Here is a 14,412-nt window from a genome sequence, read left to right as displayed (position 1 = left end):
TCTTAAGATTTTATTATTTTATTATTATTATCTAGGTCAATATACTATCATGGAAAAAGTTGTGAGGAAAAAAATCTTCATTTTGAACAAAACATTTATTAGTTTTATATTACATATGTAGAATATATCAATACATTCATATTATCTGCTTTCATTATAAATACCCCTTGATACCTCAATATTCTTAGTTTATCAAAATTGTTTTCAGAGTTTATTTTTAAAGGAAAAAGAGGCTAACTGCATATAGTTAGAACAGATAAGCCCCTAGGTAAACACAATATTTTGTTTAAAATTTGTACTTACAAGTATATATAATTAGAATTAGCTTCCCCTTAAATATGGTCAAATTAGACTATACATTAGATTTCACTAGAAAAGGACACACTAAGCAGCAATCAAATCTTCAGCTCTTTATAGTGTTCACATCTTCTACCATCCACTCCCCCAACTCACCAAGACTTGTGCTATAACCATTCCTTATCTTTTACAGTTTTTCCATGTATAGCAAATAACAGTGATGTATCACAGGATAATACTGACATAATATTTTGGCATTTAATTTACAATACATGTAAATGAAAAATACAAGATAAGAGCAAAAATGATAGTGGTATATATTTAAGGTGTACCATTTGATCATTTGATATATAAATATAGTGAAATAATCACCATATTCAAGCTAATTAATATATATCCATCATCTAAGATAGTTACCATTTTCATTTTTTCTATTGATGTTAGATCCTTCCATACTGCTTTTGTTCAGTTTCAACCATGAATGACTGTTGAACTTTATCAAATGCTTTTTCTATATCTATTGAAATGATCACATGGGGTTTTTTCCTTCCATTTTCTTAAGTTGTTCTATCATGTTGTGTATGTTGAACCATCTTTGCATCCCTGGGATAAATCACATTCAGCCATGGTATATGATCCTTTAAATGTGCTGTCAATTTTTTTATTTAACTGCTGATATTTTATTAGGGATTTTTACAACAATGTTCATCAGGAATATTGGCTTGTAGTTTTCTTTTCTTGGGAGTGTCTGCCTGGTTAGGGTATCAGGGTGATGCTAACCTCATAAAATGAGTTTGGAAATGTTCCCACTTCTATTTTCTGGAAAATTTTAAGGATTGGTATTAATTCTTCTTTGAATGTGTAGTAGAATCTACCCAAGATAATGGGTCCTGGGCTTTTCTTTGTTGGGAAATTTTTTTATTACCAAGTAAGTCTCCTTGTTATTGGTCTGTTCAGACTTTCTACTTTCTCCTGATTCAGTTTTGCTAGGTTGTATGTTTCTAGGAATTTATTCATTTCTTTTAGGCTGTACAGTTTGTTGGTATACAGTTGTTCATAACAGTCCCTTACAATTCACTTTATTTCTCAGGCATCCATTGTAATATCTACTCTTTCAACTGATTTTATTTGAGTCTTTTCTGTCTTTTTCTTACTCTAACAGTTCATCAATTTTACCTTTTAAAACACCAACTCTTAGTTTTGTTCTTTTTTGTTGTTTGTTGTTCTCCATTTGACCCATTTCTGCTCTAACCTTTATCATTTCCTCCCTTCAGCTAATTTGGCTTAGTTTGTTCTTATTTTTTAGTTCCCTGTGGTGTAAAGTTAGGTTGAGATTTTTCTTCTGTTCTCATGTAAGTATTATTCACTAAAACATCCCTTTGAGAACTGCTTTTGCTGCAGCCCATAGTTTTGGTATGTTTTGTTTTCATTTGTTTCAAAATACCTTTTAAATTTTCCTTTTGATTTCATCTTTGACCCAATGATTTTTTCTTTTATTATTTTTCCTTCTTGTTTTTTTAAATGACTATTTTTTTATTCAAGTATAATTAACATACAGTGTTATAATTACTTTCAGGTATACAATGTAATCCAACAATTCTATACATTTTTCAACATTCATCAAGATAAGTGTACTCCTGGGGTGCCTAGGTGGCTCGGTCAGTTAAGCATCCAACTTCGGCTCAGGTCATGATCTCACAGCTCGTGGGTTCAAGCCCCACATCAGGCTCTGTGTTGAAGGCTCAGAGTCTGGAGTCTGCTTCAGATACTGTCTCTGTCTCTCTCTCTGCCCTTCTCCACTTGTTCTCTCTCTTTCTCTCTCTCTCTCTCTCTCTCTCTCTCTCTAATATAAATAAACATTTAAAAATTTTTAAAGATAAGTGTACTACTAATCACCTCTATCCATGTCACCCATTCCCCCACTCACCTCCTCTCTGGCAACCACCAGTTTCTTCTCTGTATATGAGTGTGAGTGTGTGTTTTTGTTGTCTTTTTTTGTTTTGCTTCTTAAATTCCATATATAACTGAAATCATATGGTATTTATCTTTCTCTGACTTAATTTCACTTACAATATACCTTCTACCTCCACCTATGCTGTTGCAAATGGCAAGATTTCATTTTTTTATGGCTGAGTAATATTCCATTGTATATACACAACACATCATCTTTTAGCCATTCATCTATCAACAGATACTTGTTTGACCCAATGATTTTTAAGAGAATGTTGTTTAGTTTCAATGTATTTATACATTTTCCCATTTTCTTGCTATTGTTGATTTCTATTTTTATTCCATTGTGGTCAGAAAAGATAGCTGGAATTATTTTGATGTTCTTAAACTTGTTAAGACTTGTTTTGTGACCTTTCAAGATATGTATCCTGCAGAATTTTCAGTGTGCCTTTAAGTAGAATGTATATTCTGTTCTTGGGTAGAAATTTCTACATAGGTCAGTTGAATCTATTTGGTCTATAATGTTGTTCAAGTCAAATATTTCTGTACTCATTCCTACTATTTTGTATAGCTGTCAATTTTTGTCTTAAGATATGTCAATATTTGTTTTATATGTTAGGTGCACTGATATTGAGTACATATATAATCGTTATACCTTCCTGTTGAGATGACCTTTTGATCATTATATACCGACCTTCTTTGTCACTAGAGATAGTTTTAAACTTGAATTCTATTTTTTTCTGACATACATATAACGAACCCCACTTTCTATTGATCATTATTTGCATGAAACATCTTTTATCATCCCTTTACTTTTGGCCTATGTGTATCTTTAATTCTAAAGTGTGTCTCAGGGGCGCCTGGGTGGCACAGTCGGTTAAGCGTCCGACTTCAGCCAGGTCACGATCTCGCGGTCCGTGAGTTCGAGCCCTGGGTCAGGCTCTGGGCTGATGGCTCAGAGCCTGGAGCCTGTTTCTGATTCTGTGTCTCCCTCTCTCTCTGCCCCTCCCCCGTTCATGCTCTGTCTCTCTCTGTCCCAAAAGTAAATAAACGTTGAAAAAAATTAAAAAAATAAAAATAAAGTGTGTCTCATAGCATATCACTGGATCTTGCTTGTTTTTTTTTTTAAATATATTCAGGCACTACAGGCCTTTTAATTGGTGAATTTGATGTATTTACATTTACGGTAATTATTGATAAGTAAGAAATTTATTATTGCCATTTAAAAAAATTATTTTCTCTGTGCCTTATAATGGTTTTATCTTTCTCTTCTTGTGCTCCTTTCTTACTGGATAATTTTTTGTAGTGATTTGTTTGTTTTTTTTTTCTCTTCATCTTTTGTGTACCTGTTATAGGTTTTTTTCATGGTTAGCTCAAGAGTTATACAACATATCTTATAATTATGACCTTCCATTTTAATTTAACTTTAATCACATACAAAAATACTAACCTTTTATTACCTCCACATGCATATATAGTTTGTGCTCTTATAGACATTTTGCTTCTTTTTAAATTGTGTGCCATTAAAAAATATATTTATCAGGACGGTTGGCTGGCTCAGTCAGTTGGGTGCCCAACTTCAGCTCAGGTCATGATCTTGCAGTTTGTGGATTCGAGCCCCGTGTCAGGTTCAGTGCTGATAACTCAGAACCTAGAACCTACTTCGGATTCTGTCTCTCTCTCTGCCCCTCCCTGGCTCAAACTCTGTCTCTGTCTCTCTCTCAAAAAAAAAAAATTTTTTTTAATATATATTTTTAGCTAAATATATATATATTTTTAGAGTTCAAGAAATTTACATACTATCTTTACTACTATAGTAATCTGTATGTGTTTATGTATGTACCTTTATCTATGGAATTTATGTTGTCCTATATTTCCATGCTGCTGTTTAGCATGTTTTCAGTTTTAAGAAATCCCTTAAGCATATCTTATGAAGTAGGTCTAAGGGTGACAAATTCTCTTAGTTATTGTTTGTCTGGGAAATACATTATCTCCCTATTTTTAAGGAATGTTTCTGGGTATAGTATTCTTATTTGGCTGTGTTTTTTTCCCTTAGCACTTTGAATATATCCTCTCACTCTCAACTGGCCTCAAGGTTTCTACTGAAAAATAAACTTATATTCTTAGGGAACAGTTTGGGGGAGAGGAGTCTAATACGTGATGAATTAGTTTTCTCTTACTGCATTAAAAATTCCGTCTTTGCTGTTGACTTTTCATAATTTAAGTATAATGTGTCTCAGTGTAATCTCTTTTGGGTTGATCCTATTTCAAGACTTTTGAGCTGCATGAATACTAATGACCATGTCCTTCCAAAGATTTGGGAAGTTTTCAGCCATTATTTCTTTCTGCCCCTTTTTCTCTCTTCTCCTACTGAGATTCCCAAAGTGCATATATTGATTCTCACATGATGTCCTATAGAGCCTGTAAGATTTCCTCACTCTTTTTCATTCTTTTACTTTTTCTTTCCTTTGACTGGATAATTTCAAATGAACTTTCTTTGAGTTGGCAGATTCTCTCTTCGCATGATTGAGTCTATTATTGAAGCTCTTCATTGCATTTTTTCATTTTATTCACTGTATTCTTTAGCTCCAGAATTTGTCTGGTTATCTTTTGTGATTTCTTTCTCTGTTAAACTTCATATTTTCTTCAATTATTATCTTGATTTCACTGAGTTGTCTTTGTTCTCCTGTAGCTAAATGAGCTTTCTTAAAACAATAATTTTGAATTTATTGACAGATCTCCCTTTCTTCAGAGCCAGTTACTATAATTACAGTGTTCTTTTAGTGGTGCCCTGTTTCCTTGATTTTTTTATGTGTTTCTTATAGCCTTGCATTGATGTCTGCACATTTGAGGGAGCAGTCACCTCTTCTAGATTTTATGGACTATCTTCAGTGGGAAAAGACCTATGAGTTATTGTCAGGCCACCAGCTGAGTAGGGCACAATGGCTCTAACTCCAAAGGAAAGGGGAACCACCAAGGAGGTTTTGACTTCAGGGAGGGTGCAGCAGTATACACTCTATGAAGCTAGGACACCTGAGGTCAACATGGTCAAAAACCACAGGGTTCTGTGGCAGCATCGAAGGCTACTGGGTCGTCAGTGTCAAAAGCCGCTGCAATTCCCCTGTTCTCCTTTTCCCCACAGGAGGAAGTCATGGCCAAAGGGATCCTCCTAGAGCTGGGTCCAGTCAGGGTCTTGGGTTTGTACATGGTTATGAGACATGAATGGCAGCTCCAGCCCTGGTGTCTCCTTCTCCAATGGAGGCACAATGGGATGGACTCCAGACAGCTCCATCTGCTGGGTTAAGCATCAGTGAAGACTGCAGGGATCCTCAGTAGCAAAAGTTTCAAATATCCATAATGGTAACAAGGGCTGCAAGGGTCCTCCTGCTGTCTTCACACATGGTAGCAAGTTACACTACTGACATCCTTCTTGGCATCAAACTATGGTGGACTGAGGGATGGTGTGAAGCAGATAAAATGCCTCTTATACTTTTCTATGTGGCCATCCTGAGTTTGAGCTCCTAAGGGTTTATGTAGCTTCTTCATTGTACTCTAAGCTCTCCCATAGCTATTTTCATCAGTATGTAGTTGTTTATAGTTTGTTTCTTTTGGGGGGCGGAGGGGAGCGGAATGAGTGTCAGGACTCCTAGTTCACCATCTTCTTGATGTGACTTCCAGAAAATATTTTATGTTTAAAAGACTCATTTCCTCTCTTTGGTCTCAACCACAAAAACAAGATGACAAAAGGGACGTCATCATTTGGAAAGCATCATAATAAGAACCACACATTATATCACTACTATGGCTCTCAGCCCTACCACATCTTCAGAAGTTGACCTATGGCCAATGTAGCTATCCTGCCAAGCAGAAGAGAGAATAACTGGAGTGCCAAGGCTAAAAGGTGAAATACCACTGGGACTGATCTAATGAGGCCTCTAAAAATTATATACCACAGATTAAGGCATGGATTTCGTGAAGAAACAACACCTAAACCCAAAAAGGCAACTGTTGCACCATCCAGTTCATCTTAAGGATTTCAGTGATTAATCATACAATAAATGTTCTGGTTTAAGAAAAAAAGTAAACTAATTTCCTGTATTCCAGTTTCCATTTCTGCACATAAGAACTTGGATATCATCATTCCTCCCTAACAACAAGTAGAAACCTGAACAGAATGTAAACTCAAATTCTCCTTAGATCCATGAAAGAGCAAAAAACACAGGGCAAACCACTGCCCACAAGATCGGAGAGACAGACAAGCAAATACAGGGAGTCACAGCTTACCAGAGCAGAGATTTGCTCTGTATAGGAATACCTAAACTGTAATTGAAGAATTGCTGGAGGCCCAGTGAAGACAAATCTGAGAGGTAAAAACACCATGGGCCAAGTCATAGGGGAGGACCCCACAATCTGGTTTACTTCCAGGAACTCAACTAGGTTCTCACAGTAAATACTGGAGAAAAACCCCTTTGTGCATCTGGCAGGGGAAGAGGGAAAAGCAGCATTTTGAAATATACCAGAACATTCTGTTTTTCTTAACAAGATAAGCTCTCTGGAAAATCAAACTAACCAGAGCCCAACTTGCTGGCGCATTATCAGCACATAATTGACCTACAGAATGGAAATGCACAACTCCAGTCACCTCTAGCCTTCCACACAAGATAAAGGAAATACCTAACTCCAACCCACACTAGCCATTCTAACCCATCTAAGAGGGGGAAAAAACTGAGAAAGACTTGTGAAATTTAGTCCAGTGCAGAGGCATGGGCTCACTAAAATACTAAGAGCTAATCACAGAACTAAAAACTCTTCCCCTCCCCCATACCTTACCACCACATTACTAAAGTCATATTTACAATACTAAATTTACAATTTACAATACTAAATACTATTTACATACTAAAGTCATATTTAGTTTATTTGCCTAATACATCATGTCAAGTTATACAGATAGAATTTTTGTATCCCCCCAAAATTCATGTTAAACCTAATCCCCTATGTGATGTTATTTGGAGGTGGCACCTTTGGGAAGTGATTAACTCATGAGCACAGAGCTCTGATAGATGAGATTAGTGTCCTTATTTGAACAACAATAACAGCAAAGTCACCCAAGATACCTCCCTTGCCCCTTCCACCATGTAAAGACACAGCAAAAAGATGACCTATGAACCATAAGTGAGCTCTCAACAGAACTGAATCTGTTGCCACCTTTATCTTGGGACTTCCCAGACTCCCAGAGCTATAAGGAATAAATTTCTCTTATTTATAAGCTACCCCATCTGTGATATTCTATTATAGCAACCCAAACAGACTAAGACATCTAGTTATTAAGAAGAAATTACAACAAATATAAAAAAAAAATTAGAAGAAACAGGGCAAGCATCAGAGCCAGACATGGCAGGAAGAATACCATCATCAGATGTGAAACTTAAAACAAGTAGGATTACTAGGCTAAGGGCTCTAATGAATAAAGAAAACAGAAGGCAAGAAGAGATGAGAACCACAAAAGGCAGAAAAAGAATGAATGAGAAAAATAGGAGCAAAAAACAAGGGCATCAAATAGAAAACAGTAACAAATGTGGTAGATATTAATCCAACTATATCAAAGATCCTTGAATGTCAATGATCTAAATTTACCAATTAAAAGACAGATATTATATATCTATATCTATATCTATATCTATAAATTAAAAGCAAATGGAGAAAAACACACCATGCTAACACTAATCAAAGGAAAGCATGACTAGGTGTAATTTCAGACAGTACAGATTTCAAAGCAAGGAAGCTTATCAGGGCTAAAGAAGATCATTACATAATTATAAAGAGGCCACTTCTCCAAGAAGACAATTTTTAACGTGTATGTGTCTAACAACAATGCAGCAAACTAAATGGGGCAAAAACCAATAGATCTGCAAATAGAAATCTCACAGTTCAAGACTTCAACACCCCTTTCTCAGGCAGGCATAAAATCAATAAGGACATAGTTGCAATCAATAATATCATCAATATCAATAAACTAGATATAATTGACATCATTAATAGCAATGAAAGCATATATGGAAATCTAAGTTCCCATCTTAGGAAAACTTAAAAAAACAAATTAAATTGAAAGTAGGTAAAAGGAAAGAAATAAGTAGAATTAGAGCAGAAATCAATAACATTAAAAATAAATGAAAAATAATGAAAACAAAAGTTGGTCTTTAAAAATATCAATCAAATCTATAAGTCTCTAGCCAGACAAACTAAGAAAAAAAGAGAGAGGGCACAAATTACTGATATCAGAAATGAAGGAAAGAACATCACTACAGATCTCACAAACATTAAAAGAATAAAGGAACATTATGAACTCTATGCTCATACATTTGATAAGCCTGATAAAATGGACCAATTCCTTGAAAAGACTCAAGCTTTCAAACTCACACAAGAAAAAATAGATGATCTGAATAGGCATATATCTATTTTAAAAATTGAATCCATAATTAATAACCTTTCTAAAAAAAGAAAGCACCAAGCCCAGATGGATTCACTGGTGAATTTTACCAAACATTAAAGGAACAACTTAGATCAATTCTCTACAAACTCTTTCAGAGGATAGAAGCAGAGGGAATACTTCCTCTCATTCTATGAAACCACCATAACCCTAATACCAAAACCAGAAAAAAAAATTACAAATATAGAAAACTACAGACCATTATCTCTCATGATTCCAAATTATACACTTTTTATCCTGTTTGAGACTTATAATTGTAATCCTATAAAAACAATTATATTATTCTATTATCATGTCTTTTCATTTCTAGAAACAATACTTTTCATTGCTGATTGATATTCAGGGGAAGACTAAGGAAATCAAATGCAGAGAAAATTCTTATTGAAATAGCTATTGATTTTTCAGCTGTGAATCATGTATTTATCCTTACTCTAAATGGGTTCATTTAAAAATTTTTATTCTATACTCTTCAAAGTTTTTTTTTTGATTTTTTACTTGAGTATAGTTAATACATAATGTTACATTAGTTTCAGATATACACCGTAGTGATTCAATTGCTAGATACATTACGCTATGCTTGCTACAAGTGTAGCTACCATGTGTCACCATGTAACACTATTACAATATCACTAACTATACTCCCTTTCTGTCCCCTTTATTCTCATGACTTATTCATTCCATAACTATAAACCTGTATCTCCCACTCCCTGTCAACCCCCTCCACTCCTTTCCTCTGGCAACCATCAGTTTGTTCTACACATTTATAGGTCTGATTCTGCTGTCTGCTTATTTCTCTATCCTTTTGTTCTGTTCTTTTAAACTCCACATATGAGTGAAATCACACAATATTTCTCTTTCTCAGTCTGATTTATTTCACCTAGTAGAATATTCTCTACGTTCAACCAGGTTGTTGCAAACAGCAGGATCTCGTCCTTTTTTATGTCTATGTAATAGTCCATCATTCAAGTTTTTATGTTTAAATATAAAAACTATACTGAAGAGGAAAAAAAAAGTTCCAGGGCTTTATTTGCCTACAATTTCTAAATAAGTAAACTGAAGCATAGCTACAAAAAAAAATTAATGGAATTTTGGGTTTTATATTAATAAATATATACTATCCAGAAGGAGGATGAAAATCCCATGTACAAATCAGACCATACCAAGAATATTATGCTTAGTTCTAGTATCAGATTAAAAAGAGAGACAGACAGAGAGGAGACTTACAAACTACTTTAAGAAGATCCCTAGACAACTTCAAAGGAAAATAAACTATCATGAAGTTACATAATAAGAATAGTCAAAAATAGTTAGAACTTTTATCCTTACTAGAAAAAGACTAAAAAGAAAGCATAGGAAGAGGGAGAAAAAGTAGGCAGAAAGCAGGCAAGTTTAGGTCAGTTTAAGAAGGAAATTGTAAGAAACAGAGTTGTCCACTAGTGAAACAATAAACCTTAGGGCTAGTGAGTTCTTTATCACAAGAGGTGATCAAGCAGAGATGGTAATCACTTGGAGATTTTAAGTATAGTTCCTTCAGCAATATTCACTGAATAACAACTAACTACCAGGCATGATAAATCCAAAGACTACTCTAACCTTGTAATTATCAGTCAATGATCTTAAAACATAGAAAGTAGATGAACTAGCTACATTTCAACTTACCTTTTTTTCCTCCTGCTGTATTATTACTTCATAAAATCGTGGGAGATATAAGCAATGATTTTGCTGTTGATCTTTCTTGATATTAATATTTTCATAATGAGGTGTCTTTTTCCTTTAGAAAAGTCAGAAAGAAATTGAGGAACTCTCAATTTCAAAGACATAATTATTTACTTAAGCAAAGAGAATACTTTTACACTAATGTTTCCTGCTTAAAACGTATGCAATAATGAGGAGCCTGGGTGGCTCAGTCAGTTAAGCGCCCAATTTCAGCTCAGATTATGACCTTGCAGTTTATGAGTTCAAGTCCTGCATCAGGCTCTCTGCTGCCAGCACAGAACCCGCTTCAGACCACCTGTCCCTCTCTCTCTGTGTCCCTCCCCCTTTCTCTCTCACTCTCACTCAAAAAATAAAATAAACATTTTTAAAAAACGTAGGGGGAGCCTGGGTGGCTCAGTCAGTTAGGTGTCCGACTCCTGATTTCAGCTCAGGTCATGATCTCAGGGTTGTGAGATGGAGCCCTGGAGAGATTCTCTCTCTCCTTTCTCTAGCCCTCCCCTGCTCATTCTCTCTCTCTCTCAAAAAAAAAAAAAAAAAAACCTGGTTATGTTGGTTAGTTCTGCATTTTCCAATTCAGAGCATTATAATAAACCTATACTAATAATTACTCCAAATAAAAAAATAGGATGTAGGATTTATGTCCAGAGGTTTGTTTGGTTCAGGGTTTGTTTGCTCATTTTAATCCAGAGCTTAAATAAAAAGTTACCAAAAATTTTTTCCTGTGAATTCTATTTAACAGAAAACATCTTTCAAATTTCAAATCCCCTGATATCTCAACTAAAATGAGAGGGTAAAGTTCTATGCTATTTATAGCACAAAATAAAAAAAAAGGCATAAAGACCTTTGAAAACAAAAGAGAAAGCTTTATTTTTCTCTGAAGATTTTTCTCTGAAACCACAACCTCAAGAAAGAATAAGAAACTAAGTAAACAGTGATTAGGAGCCCACAAGCTTCAGAATCAGACATCCTGATGTGAATTCTAGCATTGTTATCTATTAGCTGTGTGACCTTACACAAATCATCTTACTTCTCTAATCTTCAAAGTAGATTCTTCACCTAATTGGAAACAGTAACAACCAATTCTCAAGATTGTAATGATTAAAGTGGATAATATAGGTGAAGTGTTTAATGCCATACATGGCCCATAAGTACACAGTAGCCATTAGCTATTATTATTACAAGAATTATTATTTAATAGGTTATACTGACTATACTGTTTTCTCCATTTCTTAAACAGAACATCCAAAAAACCTCATATTAAACATTTCTAATGAACTATACTGAACATAAGCATTTTCAAAAACAGATTAATAGAAAAACTTAAAAACAAATGTTTAAGTCACATAATTGCAATTATTTTCTTTGACATTGCTATGATTTAAATATACATTTAACATTTCAGTTCACTGGTAAATGCTCACTTTGTTGATTCTTTTCACATGAAATTCAACAAATTAACTTGTTTTCAAAACCTCAAATAGCTGTATGGATTATCAAATTTATATTTGGGAGATCAGAAAGATCACATATCATTTAGGTTGGTGTCTTTCCCAAAAAGAGACCTAGAAGTTTGTCTTCCCATTTACAATTCAATGACCAAGTATCTCCACTTTTATACTATATCAGATCTCCCAGAACAAGTCTCACTTGATCAATAAAGCAAAAAAGTAAAAAAAAAAAAAAAAAGTTAAAAAAGGGTAGAAATGTCAGTTACCAGAAGGAACCAAGACAATTCCAACTAAAAGGTACAGTGAAGGCAGCAACACCAAAGAGCAGACAAGTTATGGAAATGGTGACATAACTGAAGCAGTCTGGAATGCAATCTGTATGAGTACATTCCTACAAGCAAAAGTGAAAAATGCAAATGGAAGAAGAAATGCAGGAAATAAAAAAAAGCTCAAAGAGAAAGTAACATTACAAAGCCAGTAATTAGAATGGGAGTGGGCGATAATTCAAGAAGCAAAAGAAATGTAGGAAAAACTACCAAGCAAAATCAGAGCAACACGGTTAGACGGAGTCCTGGTTATGCCTGAAGTATTTAGTCAGAAGTGTAGTGAAATGGAAAGAAAGCAATCATCAGAGAACACATACCTTTGAAAAGTTAATTTTGCTTCATGTTAATTAAACCTCAATAAAACTGATGAGAAGGTAGGCAAGGCAAGCAGGCAGACAGACAGATTAAACAGATAAGCAAATCAGCCAAAATGGAAGAAAAAAAGACAAGATTAGGATAGTGAATAACAAAAGCATATGTCAAGGGGATGAGCAGAGTTAGTAAAACCATTTCACAGACTTTGTTTTGTTTGGAAGAATGACAAAGATATTAAGTTTAGACCCCATTAAGCTAAATGTACATATTAAAGTTCTCATGTAACTACTAAAAGAATAAAAGTACAAGATGTACCTCCTATATTAGGAGAGTGAAAAAAATGAAAAAGAAAAGAGAACAGGTATAAATTCCCCAAAACAAGAACCATGTTTTATTCTTTTAATTCTCAGTTACTATGTTTAGTACTAGCACATAGCAAGAATTCAAACAATGTTTGTTCAATGAATGAACATTAGCAAGGGAGTCCAAGCAAGAGAGCCTAAGCTACATCCACCACTGGCATATAGATGAGTCTAAATCTGTGTAGGAAACTAATTAGATAGGTAATCACTGTGGGACTTCTTAGAAGAAAACTCATTCTATTAGAGAAAGAATCAGGCAGATAAGCTGGATCCTGTTTAAAATTTTTAACAATGAAAGCAGGTGACAGGTTCTGAGAACAACATAGTATTGTTTCTCAATTTTCCCCTCCAGGTACCTATGTCTAAGGCCTTACTGTAGGAGGAGAGAATAAAGATAGAAAGAGTTATTTGTCCGGAAATGCATTTCTTAAACTTCATAAATATAACTTTCAATCTGATGCTATGGCTCTGACCCTGCCACCCCCCACCTCCAATAAGAATGGTTTATAAATCTATCATTTAGTCAGAAGAATGGACACCAGAGCCAGGGACAAGATAAATACTGAGTCATCTTCTGTTGTATTTTCTCTGATCTTCTGTGCATATTTTAGTACTCAGACACATGGGCTGTACAATTACAAACAGACCTCAGTTAAAGTCTAGCTCTGTCACTTAACAGCCTCATGATCTTAAATGTTAATTATTTTTTGACCCTTGCATTTTTCAGTGATAAATATGTATAACAGTGACTACACAGAGACTTGCAATGATTAAATGAGGTAATACATGTAAAGCAGGTAACACAGGATCTGGCTCGCAAAAAAAGCAATAGTTTTCATATAGCCTATTCCAAAATATAATACTTCTTGGAGTTATTCATACTGATTTGTCCTTTCATAACAGCCTGTCCTAAATTATTAGAATACTTTCCAGTCAAGAACTACATTAAAAGCATATTACTTTTACTTACTGGACTATATCATACTGCCCAGGACCAGGCCCTGACTTCATAGGAAACTGGAGTCTTCCCAAAGAGTTGCCAAAATGTATCCCCTTATATTTCAAAGTTGCATTGGAAAAATCCTTAAAAAAAATTAAAAAGGTGAACATGAGACATAGTTTAAAAGAGTCATGAAACAATGTTTCATTTTATTTGGGTCTAAATCTAAAACAAGGACAGCCTTAGTCAAGGGGGTTCCACTAACAAATGCTAAAGTCTCCTTCAACCTAAGTTATTGCCGCTGTGCCCCATCCCACTCCTGACTCAGCCAAGACTCTAGGGGAAAAGTATGTCTAGCTTTAGTATATCCTCAATCAATATGAACGGCTTTGTCTTGGCAGTGCACGAAGCAATCTAAAACCTTAAGGGCAATAAAGATGAGCTTCTCATTGTTTAACAAAGTGAGGATGGGGCAGAACTGTATGATTTAGGGAATAGAAAGTCTGTTAAAAATGATCTTAATTAAATAGAAATTAATTTCAAGAAAGTAAATTCAAATTCAAATATC

At 34.6% G+C, this 14,412-nt stretch overlaps 1 protein-coding gene and 1 pseudogene across 4 annotated transcripts in view; one reads left to right on the top strand and one right to left on the bottom strand.

Moving 5' to 3' along the window:
* STPG2 (sperm tail PG-rich repeat containing 2) overlaps positions 1-14,412 on the bottom strand; it is a 598,009-nt gene that overhangs the window by 552,943 nt on the left and 30,654 nt on the right. For all 4 annotated transcript variants that reach the window (XM_053217109.1, XM_053217110.1, XM_053217112.1 and 1 more), the window contains 2 exons: positions 13,875-13,987; positions 10,397-10,508 (listed from right to left, as the gene is read on the bottom strand). In XM_053217109.1, the coding sequence (XP_053073084.1) occupies positions 10,397-10,508; positions 13,875-13,987 (225 nt within the window). The remainder of the gene's footprint in view (positions 1-10,396; positions 10,509-13,874; positions 13,988-14,412) is intronic.
* Positions 5,868-6,321, top strand: LOC106967325 (60S ribosomal protein L37-like; annotated as a pseudogene).

This window comes from Acinonyx jubatus, chromosome B1 (assembly GCF_027475565.1).
Source record: "Acinonyx jubatus isolate Ajub_Pintada_27869175 chromosome B1, VMU_Ajub_asm_v1.0, whole genome shotgun sequence".
NCBI lineage: Eukaryota > Metazoa > Chordata > Mammalia > Carnivora > Felidae > Acinonyx > Acinonyx jubatus.
The sequence above is the reverse complement of the archived record's forward strand: the minus strand, read 5'-3'. Positions and strand labels throughout refer to the sequence as shown.